The following is a 24,999-nucleotide window of genomic DNA, read 5'->3' as shown; positions in this document are numbered from 1 at the left end:
CTTCTTCTCACTCTGGAACCAGACTTTTGTCCTCTATAGAAGGGGGTACCTTTCCCCCTTAGGATTTTTCCTGACAACAGAGTGCGCCTATATTCTTGTTGCTTTCACTAGGTAACAAAAAATGTTCAGAAGGCCACATTTTGCTATTTTGGGAGAGTTTCCTGACCTTCTCTGTTACCTTGGTATGAGGTTTGAGAGATGGGGGTTGATACCCATATTGTAGTGACAATTCCATAAATAGTTAACAATAAAATTCACTAGAATATTTAAAGTCAATGAGACTTCACCAGTGTAAGGTGTTATCAGATCTCCTGATGGAGACCATATAAGTAGACAAATGCTGCGAAAACGAGAAAAACTTGCTGGTGGTTGTTCTTTCTGAGCATCTAAGAGAATTTATTCCATGGCAAGCAAATCTCAAGTAAGAATGGTGCACACTTCCTCATAACTGGGTTATTTCTAACACATTGTTTTTTTCCTCCTTATATCCTTGACTCCTAAACATTAAGTGATTGGACTGGATATTCAAGATGAAATGGGAAGACATGAAGTTGGTCACATTGACAACTCGATGAAAATTCCTCTGAATAATGGGGATGGATGCCGGTTCGAGGGCCACTTCAGCATCAATAAGGCAAGTTGGAGTGATGTCCACATCATGGCAAGCATTGACATGAAACTACTGTGAGTCTGCGCTAACAGGTATCACTTCAGAAGAACCCTTCTTGCTCCTGCTGTGGGAGGAGGAAGAATGAAATAACTGGGCCCTCAGTAAGCGCAGAAGAAGAAAACGAGGGGGAAATCCAGTTTAAGGAGAACAGAACAAGATGTAGTGTTGAGTCTAGCACTTTACTGTCTAAACATGTGTGTGTGTGTTGGCTATTTTTTCCTAGGATATCCAGCAACAGCTGTGCCACGATGGTTTCATTCCAAGAAATCAATATTTCATTAAAGAGCTATTAACTTTTTCCTGCAGTGTTCCATGCAGCGTTGATGTAATCATGGCAAGAGTTATTACGTTTGCAAACACCAGCTTGTTATTTCAGGTAGCGAGTTGGAACAGCTGTCCACAAGTAAATTTTTAAATGTGAATAGGCACACCAACCTGAATTTGAAGTGGAAAACTGGAGCAGCTACCAACTAGTAATTCTACTGCTGTAAAGGTACTCTGTTCTGCCTGGGTGAAGTAATAAGCTGGCATGACTATCTCTAGGTAAAAAGTGACACAAAAGAGACAAACTGAAACAATTTTTTGCTCACAACGAATGATACGGAGCCATTTCCCCATGATTCTACCCAATGTGGTTGGTGATGCTGGTGTGAATACCACAACCACATGGGTGGGGTCAGTCATATGGACCTTGCCCCACCTAACTGGCACTCTGCCTCCTATCTACACAGCGGTCAAGTGGGAAGCACCCATAAAATTGGCCCTGCCTGATTGGCTGTGGCATTCTCACATACACCACATGGAATTAGCACCACATGCTGGTGGGTTGGTTGTATGTGTGAGTGTGAAGGGGGTTTGAGGAAATATGAAAAGGAGTGCTAGCATGGACATTGTCTCAGAATCACATCAAATGTTGTTTTGTTTTGTTGGGGAACATGTTCTCTGAGGTGCCAGATTGGGTAAGCACTCTGGCATATCTTCTTATAGTTGTGTGAATGCCTAAAGGACCGCTACACGTGGGACGCAGTTAAAATAGAAACAAAAACAAGTGCTTGAGTTGTTTATACGACTTATAATGAATAAAAGATGTCATGGAACAGTTTCCCTAATTTCTAATCTGGAGAATTGGGTTTGTTTCCCCACTCCTCCACATGAAGCCTGCTGGGTGACCTTGGGCTAGTCAGTTTTCTCAGAACTCTCTCAGTCCCACCTACCTCACAAGGTGTCTGTTGTGGGGAGGAGGTGATTCTAAGCTGCTTTGAGACTCATTAAAGTAGAGAAAATAATAATAATAAGAGTTGGTTTTTATATGCCGACTTTCTCTACCACTTAAGGAAGAATTAAACCGGCTTACAATTACATTCCCTTCCTCTCCCCACAACAGACACCCTGTGAGGTAGGTGGGGCTGAGAGAGCTCTAAGAGAGCTGTGACTAGCCCAAAACCAACTCTTCTTCTCTTACATAGAATTCCCAGGAAATCTCCTATCCAGGCACTGGGTTGGATCTGGTGCAAGAACCCTGCAAGAGGCAGGAAGGAACAGTTTCACCCTCTTTCCCCTCCCTACTGCAGCCTCCCAACTCATACGGCTGTTACTCCGCATGGGTTGTTTGACCCCAGGAATAGACTTTCCCAGGACTGCTTGAGGGAGGGAGGAGAAAGCTTGAAAGATGGGTGACCCTCAGTGCTTATTCTGTCCAGGATCAAAGGAGCATGCCTTGTTATATTAGGTGCTTTGGAACACAGGCAGGGCAGTGCTGCTGCAGTCATCTTGTTTATGGTTTTCCTAAAGGCACCTGGTTGGCCATTGTGTGAACAGACTGCTGGCCTTGATGGACCTTGGTCTGTTCCAGCGTGGCCTTTCTTATGTTCTTATGTAATCAGTTACTCCAACCTGTTCATCATGTAAATGTTAGAAAGGGAATGGAGCAAAGAGAGTTTGGAGTTTGCAAGAGCAAGCACCCTCATGGAAAAAGGAAGTAATGTTGCACTGACCTGTTGCGGTGTGTGGAAGCCTGGAGGGTGGGTAAACAAGAAATATGAAAGCTTTTTTTGAGTACTTTGTGGCTTCTTGATGAGCACATGTTTGTGTTTTGCTTTCTTCTCTCCTCCCAAATCATCGCACCTCCAGTTGGTGAGTCACTGTGGAGCAAAGGGGTGTGGCTGTACCCATACAATCCTCCCTTCTGTTCTAAGGGCTGCTCAGCCATCAAGGAACGCTGGCTGGACAGACAGAAACGACTCGGAGCTGAAGATGAGTGTCTTCGCGCCTCATCATGAGAGAGGCCAAGTTCCTCTCCCAGCAGCAGTGAAAAACCAGGCCTTGAGGGAGTCCACTTTGTGGACTGGGTGTGCCTGCCGCTGGATAATCTGGCCGTGTAATATGGCCTATGACTCGACAGGGTGGGGAAGTGAGAGTATGTGGCATGCTGCTGGCATCACAAGGAGAGAACCTTAATTCACACCTCATTTTACACCACAGGCTACAAAATTCCCCAATCCTCCACATAGAGAAACATTGCACTGGTCCTGACTAGCTGGGGGCACCATGTAAGTGCCTTCCTTATAACCCCACCCCTGGAACTTCATGTGACCCACTCCCTGGGTGAGACTGCTAGATTTTCTACCCACTGAACAGAAAGGAACTTGTAAGTCTAACTTCCTTTTTCTGTTTAATGATAGGAAAATGAACAATAGACTAAAGCGATTTTAAAGCACTGAATAATTGTTTTTAAAAAAATGATTAAATATGAAATGCATGCATCTTCCCTAGCACAATATGTAAAGAATAGAATGATTCCAAGGGGGCTACAGTTACAAAAAAAAAAAAAAACCTACACTATTTAAAGAAAACAATATTTTCAAGGACAAATGGGTCGCTATTCTCAATAAATGTGCATATGATCTGATGACAATCTAATGAGGAGATGGAGAAATTAAAAGCCGAAACACAGAAAATAAAGGAGGAACTTAAACCATCAGTTTCCTCCTCTGTTTTTTATAATAAGATTAAACAAATGGAATCTGAATTGCACTTGTATAGAGACAATATCAGATCCTACAAAACTAAAAAATATGAAAGGGATACCATGGACTATACCCAAGACATGGTATACCCCTGGTACAATGATATGACCAGACAAACCTCTGCACATACTAAATCTTCTAGGGGAAGACAGAGAGATTATGATAGTGAATCATCCAGTTTATCTAGTCTCATTTCTGATAGGGAATGCAACTTGAGACCGAGACGGGGAAGAGGACGTGGTAACTCCCGCCATTTTTACCAGTGCAGGGGACGGAGACAACGCAAAACATAGTGGTGAATTTATCACCATATGTTCTTAGTGAACAAGAAAAGAGTATCTTACAATATTGATTACTTTATGTTCCCACACCCAATTACTCATCCTTACAAACAAGGATTGATATTTTCAAATTTATCAGACTCCTAAAATTAAAAGAACAATTTGGTGAAGACAATGAACCGTTTGAGGTCATGAATAAATTCAGACCGAAATCCAAATACATTCCTCCTTCAAACAATCATCTTATTGCAGCATTTGAGGAGGTGGTAACCCGTGATATTGTTAACATGGAAAAACGGAGAATGTTTAAAAATAATAATTTTGAACAACAAGATTGGGTAACATTACAAAAATTAGCTAACCAACCCGAGATAATTATAAAACCAGCTGATAAGGGCGGAGCCATAGTCATTTTATCAAAAAAAGATTAAGTTAATGAAGTAATTCACCAACTCAAGGACACCAAGTTTTATAAATGATTGTCCCATGACCCTACAGAAGAAACACAATTGGTCATCCGCACATTAGTCAATGAAGCTCTAGCTCTTGACTACATTACTAAAGAAGTTGCGGATTACCTTTACAATAAATTCCCAAAAATGCCAAAATTTTATATTCTGTCTAAGATACATAAACAGACCTGGCCCCCGGTCGGCAGACCAATAGTTGCGGGAATTGATTCGGCGCCTGATCCCCTTGTGAAATATCTAGAGCAGTGGTTCCCAACCTTTTTTTGACCCGGGACCACTAGGACTTTTTTGTTCGGTGCAGGGACCCCAAGGTTCAAAATAAAAATTCAGAGAATTTGAAAATAAACTTTAATCATAACTGTTAGTTAAACATTAAACTTAGAATATTTGAATATATTTTTATAATAGAGAACTTTTAATTGAAAATATTAATTTATTATGGGTTTATAACTTTGTTTCGCGGACCTTAATTTAGATCACTGGGAACCAGTGATCTAGATGCATTTCTACATGAGTATACCACTAAAACTGAGTCCTATGTAAAGAACACTGGCCATTTCATATCATTGATAGAACAAACTTCAGTCCCTGTTACTAGTGTGTTAGGCACACTGGACGTTAATGCGTTATATACAAACGTCCCCACAGAAAGGGTAAGAGAAATAATTTGGACATTATTAGATTCCTGTCCCACTCTGCAACCATCTACCCACTTCCTCCATAGCTTGTTAGATATAATAATGGAGAGGAACTATTTTATGTTCCAAGTTGAGTTCTATTTACAGGTTAGCGGCATAGCAATGGGTAGCACATGCGCGCCATCCATTGCGAATATCTACATGGTAGCATTTGAATATTCTTATATCTTATCAAATAATCCCTTCAGGGATAAAATCTTGACGTACCACAGATATGTAGATGATATTTTTGTGGCTATGCATGATATTGCAAGCTTTGAGGCATTTAAATACCGGATCAATCAGCAAGATCCTAATATCAAACTAGTGGGAGAAGTACATCATCAGCAGATTCCATTTTTGGATGTCACTGTTTACAGAAAACGTGATGGACTCCTATACAGTCCGACCATACAAGAAGAGTATGGATCGTAATACTTTGTTGCACTACAACTCATTCCATCCATTACACTTAAAGAACAACCTCCCATATAGTCAGCTGCTTAGGCTTAAAAGAAACGCGACAGAGGAGTCCTACTTTAAAAAGGCAGCACAACAAATGAAAAAAGACCTGACTCAGAGAAGCTACCCTAATAAAATAATTCAATCTGCCTTACAACGAGCTCAGACAAAACACAGATCAAAATTATTACAACATAATTCTACAAAATATTGTCGAAGGCTTTCACAGTCAGAGTTCATCGGTTCTTGTAGGCTATCCGGGCTTTGTGACCGTGGTCTTGGTATTTTCTTTCCTGACATTTCGCCAGCAGCTGTGGCAGGCATCTTCAGCTCCACAGCTGCTGGCGAAACGTCAGGAAAGAAAATACCAAGACCACGGTCACACAGCCCTGATAGCCTACAAGAACTGATAATTCTACAACCTCAGCTCCAAAACTTACCTGTGTATTGCAATACACATCGGTATCTCCAATCATCAGATGCTGTCATGGGCCCTGCCTTGGGAGCTGAGGACTGGGAGGACTCTGAAGCTGAAGTGGAGGAACAGGTTGCCTCTGGGCCTTCAGTACCTCTATTGCAGTCAGTAGCACAGGAGCCTGAAACAACTCAGCAGGAACCACAGCTAGGCAGAGAGATGGAACAAGGGCAGACAGACGCTACTCTTCCCCCAACCCCTGCAGCGGAAGCTGAGAATGGCAGCCCTCCAAGCTCACCTGAACCTGATAGGCATATCAGGACTCGGCAGCGTGTGATTTTGCAGGGTAAAAGGAGAAGTGCTCGCTTAGAGAGGCTAAGCAGACAGAGAACTGGTGCTGAGTCGTTTCAGGATGAAGCCTAGCTTGGAAGTGCACTGACTGATAAAGGCAGTGCAGGCATGCTTTCACTTTGCGGAAGCAACCGTTCAGTTTCTCTGTGTTCCTGCTACCGCTCATGATTGATCTTTCCGGCCGAGGACTCCTGCCTGCTTTGACGACGCCTCTGACTTCTGACCTTGGTAGATAGCATAATCTTTGTTGCCTGCTCCGAAAGGGGCTAGATACCTCCCGCACGTGTGAGGACTGCGGGCACCGCCCAGCCCTTGGCCTACGCATTCTATTCAAACACTGGCACCTAGTAGAACAGTTACCGGGCTGTGCCCGACGACCACGGATTGCATACAGACGCACTTGGTCTATTAGAGATGTTTTGATCAACAAAAATATAAGAATGGATAATAGCACTACCCTTCCATGTGGGAATTACAAATGCGGGACATGTCAGTCCTGTAAATACATGCTCCCTGTACGAGAAATCACCAACCCTGTGACTGGGCATAAATTTAAGATCAACAGCTTTAATAATTGTGAATAAAAAAAATCTTATATATACAATTAAATGTAACTGACAATTTTGGAACATTGGCAAAATATCGGATTGGTGAACACAAAATATCGGATTGGTGAACACCATTCGCGGATTAGGAATCGAGTAATGGAGGCACCCCTCACACAACATTTCCTTGAGAAAAATCATACATATGAGGATCTATCTTTGTAATCTGGCATTATACTAAACAGAATGATGATAGGACAGATGTAGATCTGCTACTAAGATGCCAAGAGACTAAATACATCCATCTCTTTAACACGTTATATCCACATGGGCATAACACAGCACTTGACCTGTTACCTTTAATAGGGACAATTTCAGCAGCTATGTATGACTTGGCACTATTAATTGACACACCATAGCTTTAAGGGAAATTTCCACAGATGCATGCAATCAGCAAGTAAGCTTTATCCACTGGAAGTGCTAATGGTTCAGGGAGGACTTTGTCCCCCGGCCAACGCGAGAGCAGGTTATTAACAGCTAGCGTGTAAGTAGATGTCTTTGACACTTTATAATTCATACTCCATTATGGATTTATGTTATTTTATAACAGTAATTTGTGTATCCTTCCTTTAAAAAGACTAGGAGAAGGATTAATGAATAAGAATGCTTATCCTTGAATGTATGCCAATTTGCCTATAAGACTTGGAATGAGTATGTTAGAACACATAGCAATATTGTAAGATTTTAATATTGCAATATATATTGTAGTGATTCCTGCTGAGGAAGACCCAAAGGGTCGAAACAGGGCGATAACTGGACCCCTTAAAGCTACACCCCCAATCTACAAGGGGCATCATCAGAACCACAAAGCTACAGTCGCCAAAGAGCATCATGATCACGTGATACGTTCCAAAAAACCAGGAACTTTACTCAAGCGTCTATGTTACAGTTGTAACTGAATTTGTAGCCTTTGTTGGAAAATGTTATTTCATTATTATATGATATGACTTTGAATATCATGACAACCTTCAACTTGATTTGAATTATAAGCATTTATTTTGCATCGAACAATTTTTGTAATTTGCTTGGGCTATAACTGCTGGTCTTGTTCTACAATATCATACAGCAGGCTAACTTTGGTTTACCATCCTCCAGGTGGTGGCTGGAGACCTGGCAACCCTAGCCTCCCCCCACCCCCGGCCAGGAGATCTACACCTGGTATGGCCCCTGAATGATGTAATAAATGGGCAAATGACCCTTGGCAGGAAAAAGGTTCCCCACCCCTGCATTAAGTGATAAACTTGCCTCAGCCTGTTGCTTGACATGGCAGGTTGGGACTCCGGCTGACAAATAGTCAGTCTTTGCTGTCAAGTGGGAATGGGAGCAACAGTGCTAAAGAAGGTGTATAAAAGGAAGTTGGCGTTACTGTGAAGTTCATTTTTGTTTAATAGGTAGGAAATATAGCAGAAAAGGACTTCCTTCAAAGAAAGTAGAACCAACTGAACCAGAGAGCCAGCATAGTGTAGTGGTTAGGAGTGGTGGGCTCTAATCTGGAGAACTGGGTTTGATTCCCCACTCCTCCCCATGAAGCCAGCTGGGTGACCTTGAGCTAGTCACAGTTCTCTCTGATCTCTCTCAGCCTCATCTTCCTCACAGGGTGTCTGTTGTGGGGAGAGGAAGGGAAGGTGATTGTTGGAGGCCTACTGCTGGACAACGAGGTGGCAGCTGTGGCCAGGAGTACCTTTTACGAGCTTCGACTGGTTAACTTGCTGTGGCCTTTCCTAGGCAGAAAAGATCTGGCCACTCTGGCGCATGCCTTAGTTACACCGAGACTAGATTACTGCCATGCAGTCTGTGTGGTTGGGGGTGGGGGGATTAGAAAATTTCAGGTTTATTGGGCCCAATTTTTTTTTTGATAAACCCCCAAATAAGCCAAATACCCATACCGGTAAATATGGGTATTCAGCTTATTTCTGGGTTTACTGAAAAAAACTGGGCCCATTTATGGGGATTTTTTTAAGCTCCTGTGGGGGACTTTTTAAATTAGACCCCCCAAATTCATGTAGCTTGAAGGGACTCTCCTTGCATGACCACCGAAGTTTGGTGAAGAATAGGTGAGGTGGTCCAATTTTATGGCGTCCAAAAGGGGTCGTCCCCCCTCCATAGAGAAACATTGCACCGATATGCACAAGCCTAGTCCTGACTAGCTGGGGGCACCATGTAAGTGCCTTTCTTACAACCCCACCCCTGGAACTTCATGTGACCCACTCCCTGGGTGGGACTGCTAGATTTCCTACCCACTAAACAGAAAGGAACTTTTATGGTAAGTCTAACTTCCTTTTTCTGTTTAATGATAGGAAAATGAACAATAGACTAAAGCAGGTTCTCATTAGATCTTCGTTCTGTTAATGGTAAACTACAGTACTAGTTACAGCTTTTGCCTGCCACAGCTGTAAATCTGGGCCTTCCCTCACCCTGGTGGGTAATGCTTAATGAAAAAGAAAAGAAGAGTCCTTCCTCTTAATTGTCTTGACTTTCCACCACTGGTAATCATTTCAAGGTTCATCTCCCCACACTTTTCGTGTCTTATTTTCATATGTCCCGCTGGTTTGCTTTGAGTGTGTAGTGCTGTTAGTCATCTCGTTCATCTAGTGTCTGTATTGTTCCTTAATAAAGTGTTTAATTCATTTCAGTTAAACAGCTTTCTGGGACAGCTTTGTATAGAGCACAACCTGGAATATGTCATGACAAAACAAAGGCTGCTGTGGGTGAGGATAGGGTGGGACTTTTCCTCTTCTGAGATCTTGGCTTCCTTGGGTTGTGATTCAGGTGAGGAGAAAGCTCTGCTGCCTTTGAGACTCCTCACTTCCCTCCTCTTCTGTGCTTGAGAATTGAAGTGTTTTGGGACAGGGTCCTCCAGGTGTTTCTCTCCCTACCCCCAATCTATTTCTAATTTCCCATCAACATGGTTATCTAGAAGGGTGGATAGCGGATTAGAACCCCAGCCCTGGCTACCTTGGTGTTCAGATAGATTTTCCCCCTGCATTCGAAGTGGGAAGGGAAGACAGAGAAAATGAAGAAAATGTCTCAAGAAACAGACCAATTTCTCTTTCCGATGCTTACAAGCACACCCTGTTTACTTAAGCTATTGTGTCCTTAGCAGTCATGTAGCTGGTCTGTGGCGGTTAAGCTTCTTGCCCACCCCCACAAGGACCCCTGTTTTTGCTTTGATACCTCCTCTGATTCTGGGCTGAAGATATTCTGGCTGAGTGGCAAAGGCAGCCCTTTACCCACCTTGGATGGTTACTTAATTGGGTCTTTCATCCTCTGTGTGTGTGTGTGAAGTGCCTTCAAGTCACAGGTGACTTATGGTGACCCCTTTTGGGGTTTTCCTGGCAAGAGATTAACAGAGGTTGTTCGCCAGTGCCTTCCTCTGAACAGCAACCCTGGTATTCCTTGGTGGTCTCCCATCCAAATGCTAACCAGCTTTGCCTCATCCCTACCTTTATTAGCTGGTCTTTCATCCTACCAGCTAATAAAGATAGGGATGAGGCAAAGCTCTGAATGCTTGGTAGAATGGGGCGGAGGGAGAAGGAGTAGAAAAATTCTTCCCAGTCAGACCTGTAGAAGGATCTTCGGGGGGAGGGGCATCTCAACATAGCCCTTTGGCCAAGAACACAGGTACAAAGGGTTGGCCACACATTTGCTTCCTGCTATAAAGGAGAGGAATGGAGCCAGGGGGGGATTTAGATGGGAACTTCCTTCCAGGTTCTGTTGTCAGCAGACGTTGGTGCTGGCGAGGGTGCTGAGCTGAAGCACTAGCTGGCTTGGGGTGGGATGGATCAGGAACAAGACGTCTGGATCCAGAGAACTTCATCTTTTTCTGTTGGATTTCTTGCCACTAAGCAAACAGTTGGTTGTACTGGAGCTTTCTTATCTTTTTAGACTTGACCTGATAGGATTAAGGAGGAAGAATCCGTTCAGTGTGTAGAATTAAACGCTTTAGTCACAGAGAGGATTATTACAATTAGCTGTATGAACTAAGAACTTACTTTGGAGGTAGTCTACTGAGTATTCTGCAGAACCATTTTCACTGCAGTTTTTATTCCATCTTTTCACAGAGCACTAGCCATAATCGTTCCCCCTAGTTCTTCCGAGACACTGAGGGGGCATTTCCCCCCAGACTTATTGTAGTGTCTGAAGTGATTCTGCTGAACTGCTGTGCGGTACAGTTCCAGTTGTCACAGGTTCCTCAAATGAATGCTGATTCCACTTTGATCCCATTACATATCACATCCAAGCTTAGCCGTTCAACACTGTCATAGCAACTGGAGTCTTTTGGTGAAATTCAGAACTACGTGTATCAGCAGTTTACAGATAATCATATTTGGGAAAGTTCTTTCATAAACGATGGAACCTGATTAGATTTTTGTTTTAATCATTTGTCATTGGCTTCAGCTGGACTAATCTCATGGTACAGACCATGATAGCCAGTGGTAAGGGGCCAGTAAACCTCTCAGTTGTCCAGACTGAAGGACTATATCATGTTCCAGCTGGCACAAGGTAGATATAGGAAAAGCTAACCTGTGCCGACTTGCAGCTGCTTCAGCCCAGGACGAGTTGGCCCTGCACAGCCAAAGCCTCAATTTTGGCATATGGGCAAGAGGAAGCATGCCAAAAACTTTTTTTTCTGCAGCTGTGTCATAGATTGAGGTGGTTATATTAAACAACTCCTAAATGAGAGAGAGAGAGATAGAGCCCCGTGGCACAGAGTGGTAAGCTGCAGTACTGCAGTGAAAAGCTCTGCTCATGACCTGAGTTTGAGCCTGATGGAAGTCAGTTTCAGGTAGCCGGCTCGAGGTTGACTCAGCCTTCCATCCTTCCGAGGTCGGTAAAATGAGTACCCAGCTTGCTGGGGGTAAAGGGAAGATGACTGGGGGAAAGCACTGGCAAACCACCCCATAAACACAGTCTGGCTAGGAAACGCCGGGATGTGGCGTCACCCCATGGGTCAGTAATGACCCAGTGCTTGCACAGGGGACAACCTTTACCTTTTTGTATGAATGAGAGAGAGAGAGAGAGAGAGAGAGAGAGAGAGAGAGAGAGAGAGAGAGAGAGAGATGACCAGGGGGAAAAACATCCTGAAATAAAGGGTGTCTTATTGATTGACTATACTGATGGGAGGAACCCATGGGGGCAGTATTACAGGCATGGTGTCATATCAGGAATGCAGGAATGATGTTGGCTCAGCGTTTTACTTGCCACATTCCCCAAGCTCCTGGGACAACTTGGTATGTTTCTAGCTAAGCAGTATAAAGCTGATCCAGGAGCTCAGAACAATGCCCATACAAACGCCCTCCGTCTGGTGGGGGATATTCTTGAATCAGCAGCCCCTCTCCTGGTACAGTGCAGCCATCTGTAGTGCAATCACGCAAGGTTTTTGTGCAGTGAAGGGTACTCGAGAGGTGTGTGGGACTGGGATAGGGAAACCACAGTCAGGTCATAACAATAGCACATTGTATTTGGGAGTGGAAGCAAGAATGATTGAAATGTTTTGATCTATGACAGAGCTCTAAAATAAGAGGACAGCAAAAGGGGGAATTAACAGTACAAATGAATCTGCCTTGCTGCTGCTTTCCCAAGACGCATCAGGAGTGTTTTCAGCCATTTTTTCTTCAGTGTGGCATTAGTTAGTACTAAAGGTAGGAAGCCAAATTATGGCAATCCTCAACCTTACCCAGGTGTTACATGTCATGTAGGTCAGTCAGTGTCGATAACTAATGTTGAACTATTGTCCATTTTTAGGTCCCGGGTAATTTCCACGTGTCAACACACAGCGCCACTGCACAGCCGCAGAATCCCGATATGACGCACGTCATCCACAAGCTCTCCTTCGGTGACAAGCTTCAGGTGAGTCCGCACCAGGAGATCAGGCCCCCAAGAGAATCAGGGAGAAGCCGTGCCTGCCGAACACTGAATTTAGACATGCATTACCGGACAGCTTTAGGTATATGGCAGAAACAATTGCGCAGCATGAGGGAGAGTATCTTGTCTGATACATTATTTCAGGAGCTGCTATGAGAGGTATTTGGAGAAGAGCCTCTTCATATATACCTGTGGTTATTTACAAACACACTTGTACCGAAAGATGGGAGTCTATTTGAGTGTATGTCAGTTTCTGCGGGCTTTGTTAACGTGCAGAATGGAACTGGTACAGAAGACGCACACTTGCAACGTGTCCCTCTTGTTAAACAGAGTTGCCTTGAAGTACCTTGTGATGTAGGAAATCGGTTGAAAACTAAACAATCTGTCTCAGTTTTTTAAAAAAGGTTTGATCTACTGACTCTGTTCTGAAAATGCCGTATACTGCAACACTGAAAAGATGATAACATTTGTTAGTGTAAATAGCATAAGCTGCCGCTCAGTCATCCAGTAAAATATGAAAGTGCGTGTATGTAGTGATCTGATAAACTCAAACCTCTTTGCAGTTGGCCAATGAGAACCACTTGCCTGAATTATTTCCTCCTTTGTACTCTCTAAGCAGGGGTTGCTAGGGCCTTATATGATATAAATGTCACTTAGTCAGGCCGGGCCAAGTGTACCATAAAATTTAATACCAGGAACTGGAGATACAAATTTTATAGAAGATACAGGCAAAGCCAATTAATTATATTATTTTTTACTTAAAATACAAACATGCTTAAAACAATAACACTCTTACAGTATTTTCTTTTATTTAAAAGTCTTTGATCATTGACACTGCGGGGGTGAGGGGGTGGAGGTTGGCTGCCCCAGCTGGCGAGTCTACAGTGTGGTCATCAGCCCAGATTGGGCGCTGGGAGGGTGTCTGCTTCGGCTGGCTCGCGGGCTGCATAAGAACTGTCCAGGCCTGAATCCAGGCCAGGGGCCTTATATTTGACACCCCCTGCTCTAAGAGAATGGCCACAGTATGACTTGGGTGCATCGGGTGGGTTGTATTATTGCTTGCACCTTGTAGGAGCAGCTTCTTACTTCTTATGGTCTGCATTCATCCGTTTCTATAACATGGGAATGGGTAGTGACCCTGGTGTTAAAATGGGCCAGCACCACCACATTCTGCTACTGCCTCTTTGCCTAAGTAGTAGATCCAGGTAGGGTATTTCACGAACCCTCTACTCCACCCCCTACTTCTATTTCTGCTGATGCCACTCAGAACTGGATAGGTCAGAATGCCACAGAAGTAAGTTCGCCTCAACTGAGGTTTCCTTTTGTAGATTGTTTGAAACCTGAGGCTGTCTTATCCCATTACCTTAGTTCCATTGGGGAACGAATGATGTATTTCCCATATCTGGTCAGGAGGGATTCAGGGGCCAGTCTACAATTGGGCAGGGAAACCGTTCATAGGTTGTTCTGCTAACTAGCCAGGCTATTGTGTACAGTCAGAACTGCCAGACGTTGGGGGCATTTCCAGCTGCTCTTCCCGGGATGTGACATCTGTCTCCTTGCTGATTCTTCCTGCCAGCTGGCAGCATCCTGGGGATTTGGTGACACAGACGAACAGTTCCATTTTAGGCAGAGAAGGAAAGGATTTTTAGGGAGGGGCGGGTGGCCTGCCGCCACAGCGGGTAGCAACAGGCACGAGAAGCTAACAAGGAACTCTTAAATAGTTTCTTTTGAAAGAAAATGGTGGTTATGAAGAAAAACACATAAAATATTCAAACCTCTGTTGCTATTTTTAAAAACCTTTTAACCAATCTAAGCGTGTACGTGCGTCATCTTACATACTTATCAAGCATTTAGATAAACTGTATCATATCTCAATACGCATACTTATAATTCCCCCAAGATTCTAAAAAGGGTTGTAGGATTACCCGTTGAACCAGTCAGAGGCCCCGTTTTTTCCTAACCAGTAAAGTCCTGTTTTAAGTAAGAGCTCTCAGTATTCCAGGTATTTCCTAACATGGAGCTGGCATCCCTACAGCAGATAGCTGGATCCAACCCTAAGAGAGCAAACTCAGGTTTAGTTGCAAGCTTACACGCCATCAGAGCCTCAGCCAGCCCTGGTTTTCTGATAACGTAATAAGCTCATGTGATTCGTGTGTTGATGTTAAAGGACACTTTGAAAACCTCTAAAGCAGTGATAAAATCTGGCAAGGTTTTGCTGAGCAGTTGGGACTTTGGGAACTAATGGAAGCTTCCCCTTTCTTGAGAAGAGTAGCTGCTATAAATTGTGAGGATTATTTTCCAAGTGTGTGGAAGCCTCATTGATTTTTGTAAGGCAGGTCATACCGGCCCTTCTGTGTAATGTACTCCTGTTTGGCATGATTGTGGTCAAGTGGGAAGAGAAATATACTTTGCCCCTCTTACAAATGAGGTGAAGTATGGTGCTTTTACTGGGCACTAAACACTGCGACCGGCTCTGTCAGCTCTACATCTTCCCTTGCAGTCCCTGGCTGAGTTTGCCCGACAGTACCAGTGATGCCAGTTTAGTGGGTGTGGGTCATTGTATTTCGGTGCCACCTGTGCAGGAGGTATCCTTGGGAGTGTGGGCCCATTCAAATAAAACACCTGCTCTATGCAGAAGGGGAGCATTTCAGTCCACAGTAGAGTGAGGTGGTATAGCCAAATTCATTATCTCATTCCCCAAATCCAGATATTTGCTGTTTGGATAATAACAATTCAGCCTGATATGTTGGCATGCATTTGCACTCAAAGGTGAAAAACAAGCATGTTAAATAACAATAACAACACATAGCTTTCTAGTCAGCATGGTGTAGTGGTTAAGAGCAGTGGTTTGGAGCGGTGGACTCTGATCTGGAGAACCGGGTTTGATTCCCCACTCCTCCACATGAGCGGCGGAGGCTAATCTGGTGAACTGGATTTGTTTCCCCACTCCACAAATCCAGCTGGGTGACCTTGGGGTAGTCACAGCTCTCTTAGAGCTCTCTCATCCCCACCTACCTCACAGGGTGTCTGTTGTGGGGACGGGAAGGGAAGGCAATTGTAAGCCAGTTTGATGCTTCCTTAAGTGGTAGAGAAAGTCGGCATATAAAAACCAACTCTTCTTCTCTTTCTCCTTCTTGTCCTCCTCCTTCTTGTTGTCCTTCTCCATCCTTGTTCCTCTTTAAGGGGAGAGCGATAGGAGGCCTCCCTTAGGTCAGAATGGGCTGAGGAAAGGCTGCTCGTGTATGATGAAGTGCTGTGATGATGTTACTTCACTCCCAGTTTCTCAACAGGAATGACTCACTGCACTCCACCTCTTGTAACCTACTTTATGAGCTTACTTCATTGGGTTGCAGTAATATTTTCCCATCTACCCCACCACATGTAGCAGCCATGGTTTTACCCACGATGGCTTTGCAAGCTTTGAGTCCTCAGCGTAGGCACACAACACTCAAAACCCTTTCTAATAGTAAAACCATAGAGTCGGAAGGGGCCATACAGGCCATCTAGTCCAACCCCCTGCTCAATGCAGGATCAGCCTAGCCCTAGAGCATCCCCGACAGGCGTTTGTCCAGCCGTTGCTTAAAGACCGCCTCGCTAAGTATTGTAACTACACTGGTTTCTAGTCTCTCTTCAATTTTGCCCGTAGCTTCTTTTTATAAGCACTAAAATGTTACCATATTCATTGGGTTTTACAGACTATAAGAAATGAGATCAACACACTGGCTTAAATGTTCATGGGGACTGCACACTTGGTGGGTGGAACATGCAAGTCCAGGTAAACTATCCTGAGGTAAACTACCCTGTACCTTTCTTCTTTTTGCCTAAATTTGACAAAGGGGATCCCTTAGGCAAGAGGCAGGATCCTTGAAAGTGTCACTCCAGTTGGATGGAAACCTAAGAAATTTTAGCCTGCCTGTATATTTCCCCCATTGAAACAGATGGGTAATGAAAAAATGAATGCAATAATGAAATGAAAATTACCGGTAATAACCCTTAAGAAATGGGGGAAAGCCCTAAGTATATGGATCTTGAGCAACTATCTTTTTCAGTTCTCCTACCTATGTTCCTTTAATTGGGGGTATGAGGCATTAAACCTTGCTTCATGTAAATCATTATTGAAGAACTGTGACCCATCCCCACAGTGAATTTTTAAAAGGTGGAGCCTTTGCCATTCCTCACCTACAGATTCAGACAGGTTTTGAACTGGCAGCCACAGCAGATTATGTTCCTGAGACACAACAAACTGAAAGAAAAACAGAAAGAAAGAAAGATTTTAAATTAATGTTTATTGCAGGTGTTGGTGGGATGCTAAAATATAGAGTATGTGAAGGGAATGGCAGGCAATGGTTTTTATGGGACTAAAGGGCCCCATGGCACAGAGTGGTAAGCTGCAGTACTGCAGTCAAAAGCTCAGCTCACGACCTGAGTTTGAGCTTGACGGAAGTTGGTAGCCGGCTCGAGGTTGATTCATCCTTCCATCCTTCTGAGATCGGTAAAATGAGTACCCAGCTTGCCGGGGGGTAAAGTGTAGACTACTGGGGAAGGCAATGGCAAACCGCCCTGTAAACATAGTCTGCCTAGTAAATGTTGGGATGTGACATCACCCCATGGGTCAGTAATGACCTGGTGCTTGCACAGGGGACTGTGTGTGTGTGTAAAGTGCCGGCAAGTCGCAGCCGACTTATGGCAACCCCCTTTTTGGGGTTTTCATGGCAAGAGACTAACAGAGGTGGTTTGCCAGTGCCTTCCTCTGCACAGCAACCCTTGACTTCCTTGGTGGTCTCCCATCCAAATACTAACCAGGGCCGACCCTGCTTAGCTTCTGAGATCTGACGAGATCAGGCTAGCCTGGGCCATCCAGGTCAGGGTGCACAGGGGACTACCTTTACCTTTTTTAAAGGACTTCATAGAGATGCTTTATGAAAAGGGAAATGAGGTAGGTGAATAGTTGCCCATAATCCAAGTGAAAGCCATTCACAGATTTATTCTAATTCACTAAATCACACAGGATGTTTCTGTATATATTTATTAGTTATTGCGAGACCTTGTATATGCCACTTCCAAATAATACTCACAACAGCCAGTGTTTGGGTTACAGAAACCTTATTGATTATGAATCAACACGCCAATGATCAGTACTGTTAAATTACTTATTTTCAGTTATGTGAATAGACTTTCTTATACTGGCTATTTGTTGATCTCCCTGAATTGTGATGTAATTTGGCTCTCTAATTATAAAAGGTTGCTGACCCCTGAACTTAAACCTAGAACCCTTCCCGTTCATCCTGGGATAACTCTAGTTTAAATTTAATTTAATTTATTCCCTGTCTTTGGAGCCCCAAAAGGGGAGTTTACATCACCAATATATAGTATTACCACTATTAAAAACAAGTTAAATGCAATAAACTAAAACTGCTAAAACAGCACAAAACCTAATCACAACATTAGTGGCATTATATGAAAGTTTTAAAAATCAAATGTGGCTTCATCTCCATTTTTTTCAAGTGTCTCAGGAGTGAATGCGTAGTATTCATTATGACATTATGTCATTCCTCAGACACACCTCTGAAACAGATTGTTACCTGAAGTCACCCTTTCAAAATTGGTTTCAGAGAACCACCTGCTGCTTGCATGCATTCTGGATATGAACAGAATTGGAGTTCCACCCTCCCACACCACACCTCCTAATCACAGTACCAATTTCCTTGGTCATTTCACCTCTTCAGTATATTACCACATGGTAGGGAGGGGATTAGTGTGTCTCTTGCTATTGGCGCGAGGCAGCCATTAATCTTGTCTTCCAGTTTAGGTAATTGCTGGTGGTAAAGCTAGAAGCCTTAATATCTGTAAAGCATGAATGTCTCTCCCAGTGATGTGTGTTTGGACTGTGTCAAATGAATCTTGAAATAAAGCTCATTAGGCCAAATATCTTTCCTGAAACCTAGAAAATGAGAAAACAGATAATTTAGTAGTGTAAGGACACAAATATTGTAGTAAAGATCTGTCTTAAAGCTGCCCAGAAGGAACCCTGTTCAGTTTTTGTATACACACTGTCCTCAAAACTTGAAGTCTTTGAGGCCAGTACAGACCTGGATTGAATATAAGCCTTGAATAAACAGTGCTACCCTATGAGAGGCATCATCTTTTTGAGGGGATGATGACTAGATTCCATCTTTTGAGTGAAAGACAAGACACCCACAGCCTGAAGAGCTGAGCTGGGCAGTGTTATAAAAACGCTACGTCTCAATAAGCTATTCTGATTGCACATCTGTGAATGAAGTTCTGTCACGCACAGAGCTGCAGTCATTCCTCTGCATAATTTTTCAGCTGATGCGGTGCCACTTGGTACAGGGTAAAGCCTCTTTGGAGGCTAATAACTTGAATGGCACCATAGAAGACCCAGGAAGCGTCATCCTTTTGTCACCCTTGTGTCACCCTTGTGTCACTTGTCTCTCTCTTTTTTGTTTAATTGCACACAAGAAAGTTGAATTGTGGGTGGGATGAGTCCTGTCAGCTAAGATCAAGATAGTACTGTGCGGATTTTAATTTTTCGTTTTAATCCTGTTGAGGTTCTGTGGTGTTGTTTATACGTTTAGGTCTTGTCTTTATGTTAATTTTGAATATGTTGATAGTCAGTTTGATCCTGAGGAGTAGGGAGGACGAGAAATTCAGCTACTTGCAACATCCCATACTTGTATGAGGGCTGCAGTGTAGTATTATTTTGTATGTAAAAATCAAAGAAAATGCATACATGGGTTGGGGGGGGGGCAACATGTTCCCACTGAGAATATTTTCCTCAAAATATCAACATTCTGTGAGATTTTGTTCTTTTTCATAATTTAAGTCAAGTAGCATCTTAAAAGACCAACAATCCCCCCCCCAGTTATTCTCTTTACTGATTTTTTTCCTTAGGATTTTTCTTTTAGCTAGGTAGACTTTGTTGGTGTCTTTATTTTTATCAGGCATTCTTTGCTCAGTTCATTGCACTCCGATGGCTCAGTGGTCTTTCTTTAAGAAGAAGAGTTGGTTTTTATGTGCTGACTTTCTCTACCACTTAAGGAAGAATCAAACTGGCTTACAATCACCTTCCCTTCCCCTCCCCACAACAGATACCCTGTGAGGTAGGTGAGGCTGAGAGAGCTGTGACTAGCCCAAGGTCACCCAGCTGGCTTCATGTGTAGGAGTGGGGAAACTAACCAGGTTCACCACATTAGCATCTGCCGCTCATGTGGAGGAGTGGGGAATTGAACCCAGCTCTCCAGATTAGAGTCCACCGCTCTAAACCACCGCTTTTAACCACTACACCACACTGGCTCGCTAAGAAGCACCTTCCTTGCAGGGACATGATTCTAGTATCTGATGGCCATATTCTGTGCCTCTTTGGGTTTAGAAGAAATGAACCTGGTCAGACTTTGCCTTGTCTTAAATTTAGCAAATAATAATAAAAAATAGCAAATAAGCACTTGAGTACTGTACTTTTCCATCTTTTGCGCAAGGTTGTTGATCTCTACACTGGTGTCCAAGGCACTGCTTCCAGTATCTGCTTCAAAATTGGCCTTTGGTACAGTAGCCAGCTCTCAGACTGAAAAAGTCCGTGGCTGCCTCAGAGGCCTCATTCCCTCTCAGAGCCGGAGCACAGTCTGCATCTGCTTCCAATCACCGTTCGTCTTTCACTGACGGCCATTAAATGCTACAGAGAACTGAGCACTAGAGGTGACTTTTATGAAGGAAACAGTCAGTCCTCTGAGTTGATGCAAGTTCTGCTATGGGGAACAGAGTTCTGTGATGGCACAGCTGTTGGATTACCTTGCATCATCTCCAACGGCCATATCTAGGGATCCTGTTCTTTTAGCTCCTGGGATTTTCAATACTACAACAGTTCCTGTGTGGGATAAAAAAATTCAGCATTTGTCCCTACCTTGGGGCAGGAGAAGAAATCAGCAGTATTGAAAAGAGGATTAGTACAGTTTGGGTTATTTTGGAAACTGGGGAAGATTAGTACTTCAGAGGATTTGAACCCAAAATGTGAAAGTAGATGGGCTTGGGCACTCCTGTATACTAGATGACACTGACAGACAGAGACACCATTTTGATCCTGATTGAGATGAGAGGTTCTACAGTTTTAACTACCACTCCCTCTCTTCTTTATTGTTTGTGCAGTGGGAATCCTTGTATGTTTGTTGCCTGTCCTTGAGCCTTCTTCCATGAGTGACTACAGCCACAACTTTGATCCCCCCCCTCCAGATATTGTACTTGCCTTCACATTGCAGACACCTTAACTGGCCGTGTTAGATTTTTGGTACTCAGTCAGATGACTTGTGTACCAACATTCTCGTTTTTTGTGGCTGATCAAATTACACTACTCTGTGCTATGGTTTCTAGATCTGGGACCATTGGTATGGTTTTCTTTTTAGCTGTGGAAACCACACCATCATCACATGTGGTAGTTTGATACTCTCCCACTGCTCAGAGGTGTGTGTGTGTTAATGCCGCTGGTGGTGTTTTTGGAAGAAAACTACACCCTTTTGCAGAAGGGAGTTGGAGAATGGTGGGTTGGATATTGTCTCAGTTCTGTGCACAGAAGCACACGTGCCCCCAGAAATGTTGATGCCAGGGGTTGGGGGACCCCCCCCCCAGGAGCAACATGAGGGGAGAGTTGTAGGACTGCTATAGGAGGATGGAATCTCCCTCTTGGTTCCTTGAACATGCCGATCTTTTGGACAGGATGCAACCCAGTGCCTTTTTCTCAGCTTTGCAGAGGAATTTACTCTTGGTACTTTGCAGTCTGATAGAGGGAGAACTGCTTTTAACTCATTCTAGAACTCTGAACGATGAATGGCTTCATTTTACACGCAAAGTTCTGGAAAGTTAAGTGGGTAGATATCTTCTCTTTTTTAGAGGAGTCTAATTCACATTCATCAGTCTGCAGGGTGTTTATTTTCATGTGACTGTAGGGCCTCAGCAGAGGTTCCTCTATTTCACTATTAGTCCTAGTTGTTTTCAAAATCAAGTGCTCCTCTTTGATCTTGAAGTATCCTAATATTTCTTATGTTCTTATGGTGGTCTCCCCACCTTTGGGTTAGTTGACTGTTACATTTCTATTACAACTGAGCCTCTGATCTCAATGTTACAGTTGGCTCAAACACCACGGTCTCTGGACATTGAACTTTATGGTATGAAGGAACTAAGTCTCTTAAATCCCCCCTCCCCTGATTGACATGAGAAGTGCTTTTAAATTTCAACTCCTTTGGTATTTTGTGCCTTCTGTTTGTTTTTCTTTTAGAACTGTGTTTCTAGTAGCTATGGCATCTGTCCATTGTGTGCATTGCCTTGTGATATGATCCTCCATTTCTTTAATTTCACTATAAGGTATTTCATGGCCTCATCTCACCTTTCTCCCTAACTAGTTTCTGCATTTCAGTTGAGTCAAGATATAGTACATCTGGTATATTTTCAACATCCAAAAGATGAACCTCACCCTCTCTGGATGTAAATTTTAAAAAATATGTACTGGTTTTCCATTTCTGTCTTTTTGAGGCAACCTGCAAAAACTCTGTCCCATTCCTGTGGTGATAGAAGCTCATGCAGAGATCATGAGGTTACAGCCCATTAACATCATTTCCCTTTATTATCAGCTTGCTGGCCAGTCACTTCGTGCAGTGACTCAATCTTCTTAAGAGGCCTGGTCCCTGAGTTCTGTAGTGGTGCCCCATGGTTGATTACTTCCACATGAAGCCCTTGATGTCATTGTCAGGTCTAGTGATGTGTTTGAGCAGGCTCTCTTTTGGTCCTTGCGCTCTGGCTCACCACATGCCTCCAGGGAGGTCAACTTGTTAATCACCCATGTGCAAGAATGCTCAGAGACCCTGAAGAAAAAAAAGACGGGTTTCTTACCTGTCTTCGTGTGTTCTTCGTGTGGTCATCCTTACAGTTGCACAGACAGAACTCATTTCCAGCTGCTAGAACTCTGCAGGAAAAATTAGACAAGATGCTGGACATCCGGGGGTCAGCCCCAGTTAGGATGGGGCCTTTGCAGGAAGGGGAAGTTTAATCTTCCATCCTTACACAATTTTGCCTGTTGAAACTGACAATTAGCCATGGAAGGGTCTGGGGGAGACAGGTACCCATATCTTGCCCTTTCAGGACTAATAACAGTGTAGTGGGCTGGCTTTGACAGGCGAAATGATGTAGGACTGGAAAGAATAAACCCTCTCTTCCGGTATAATCACAACTGCAATGTAATTTAAAAATGTGGGAAGGATCTAATCACATATCTCCCAACCTGTTTTCTTGTCTGATCCAGTATTATTCTGAGGGTCTGCATGTGGCAGCCTGAAGAAATAGAGCAGGAAGAGGGGCTGTGGCTCAGGGGTAGAGCCTCTGCTTGGCATGCAGAAGGTCCCAGGTTCAATCCCTGGCATCTCCAGTTAAAGGAACTAAGCAAGTAGGTGATGTGAAAGACCTTAGCCTGAGTAGACAATACTGACTTTGATGGACCAAGGGTCTGATTCAGTATAAGGCAGCTTCATATGTTCATAAGATGCTCTGTCATCCCCTCAGGGCATGTGCAGAAGTTAAACCCTCCCATCAGAACATCTACACCCCTCAGGGGGTGAGAATTCTGTTCCAGTTTTGGGGTTAGAATTCTAGAATTTTCTGAAGTTGCTTCTATGTAGGCACAGGACCCAGTGATGTGATTGCACAGGTGAAGAACACCACCAAGCCCACCTGCCTTCCTGTCCCCTCTTCCTGCCCGCAGCGTCGAGGCCTTGCCTATTCATGATAGGCTGCCTGTGGCTCCTGAAAGCACAGATTTAACACAGATCTGTTTTCTTCCCTTCTCAAGGTCCGGAATATCCATGGAGCGTTCAATGCTTTAGAGGGCGCGGACAAGCTCAGCTCAAACCGTACGTATTCTCAGCGTTTTCAGGGCCTTGTCTGGTGCGAGAAAAGAAGCCTCTATTAGGGAGTCTGGCGGAAGTTACCTAGGCTTGATTTGGGTCCCAGCATAGCAATGATGGCCGTATTCCAACCAAATATTGGTGGACCTTCGGTTAAAGCTAGCATTTTTCCTCTAAAGCAGTTTGTTTTGCACAGGTGGAAGCAATAGCTTTCACAAGCAGACCCTGCATGTCACTACATGTGTATAGCTATAGTATGAAGATGGGGTTTGAAAGCAATGGAGGCAACACAGCACAAGCCGAAGGGAACTGTCGGATGCTGGCTGGCATTCTTGTTGTTGTTGTTGTTTTTAACCGTATGATGCTACAGCTCCTGTAGGGTCTTGGGAGATGTCAAAAGGGTGCCCTTCTCTAAAGGATGCCCAGGTCAAAAGATCTTTAGGTTGCTCCCCCATAACCAAAGCTTTGTCACAACATGTTGTTCCATGCTGGTGATGTGCTTCCCTGCCAGGGAAGGTGAGGACTACAAGCTACCCAGAGATGGAAGGGAGCCAAGGCAAAAAAAAAAGGCAGGCTGATTTGCAAAGGGTCTCAGGAACTCTGTGTCAGAGTCAGGAAGTTAGTCCGACCCTGGCCAGCATCTTGCGTCTTGGTATTTCCTTCCTCTAGGTTTAATTATTGGAGGCTGTGAGTTAGTCTAAATTGGGGGGGCTATAAAAACTTTCTGCACTGTATTAGTGCCATTTCCATTTCATGACCGCCGTCAAAATATTTCCTCTTCCCTAGAACTTTCAGAGATAAATTCGAGCAAACTAGAACCCTCTCTGCAGCGTGAGTTTCAAAGGCCCTTTGCCTTCTCAAAGCCATTCAAGCATCAAGTTCACCCAGAAGCTACCTTGCTCAGATGGTGTTGTAAGAAAGAGAGAACGAGTGCTATTTCACTCCAGAGCCAATCTGAAATTGTTTGTTGCCAATTATATCATATTAAACAAATACAATATTCAAATATTTGAAATACCAATAGGAAGGGCTGAATTTATGGAAGGATATTACCTACCATATCAGGTTTATTCTACAGTTGTTTTTGTTGTTGTTGTTGTGAAGTCACAGCCAACTTATGGCAGCCCTGTAGGGTTTTCAAGGCAAGCAACATTCAGAGGTGGTTTACCATTGCTTGCCTCTGCATAAGAACCCTAGACTTCCAAGTACTAACCAGGGCTGACCCTGCTTAGCTTCCAGGATGACACTGGGCTATCCAGGCCAGGGCTTTCTATAG

At 43.7% G+C, this 24,999-nt stretch overlaps 1 protein-coding gene across 1 annotated transcript in view; it reads left to right on the top strand.

The window, feature by feature from the left end:
- ERGIC1 (endoplasmic reticulum-golgi intermediate compartment 1) overlaps window positions 1-24,999 on the top strand; it is a 124,519-nt gene that overhangs the window by 84,261 nt on the left and 15,259 nt on the right. Inside the window, exons 6-8 of the mRNA XM_056847790.1 lie at window positions 510-634; window positions 12,703-12,807; window positions 23,669-23,729. Of these exons, the coding sequence (XP_056703768.1) occupies window positions 510-634; window positions 12,703-12,807; window positions 23,669-23,729 (291 nt within the window). The remainder of the gene's footprint in view (window positions 1-509; window positions 635-12,702; window positions 12,808-23,668; window positions 23,730-24,999) is intronic.

The sequence above is a fragment of the Euleptes europaea genome, chromosome 1, assembly GCF_029931775.1.
Source record: "Euleptes europaea isolate rEulEur1 chromosome 1, rEulEur1.hap1, whole genome shotgun sequence".
Classification (NCBI taxonomy): Eukaryota; Metazoa; Chordata; class Lepidosauria; order Squamata; family Sphaerodactylidae; genus Euleptes; species Euleptes europaea.
Note: the sequence above shows the minus strand (reverse complement) of the source record. Positions and strands in the feature narration are given on the sequence as shown.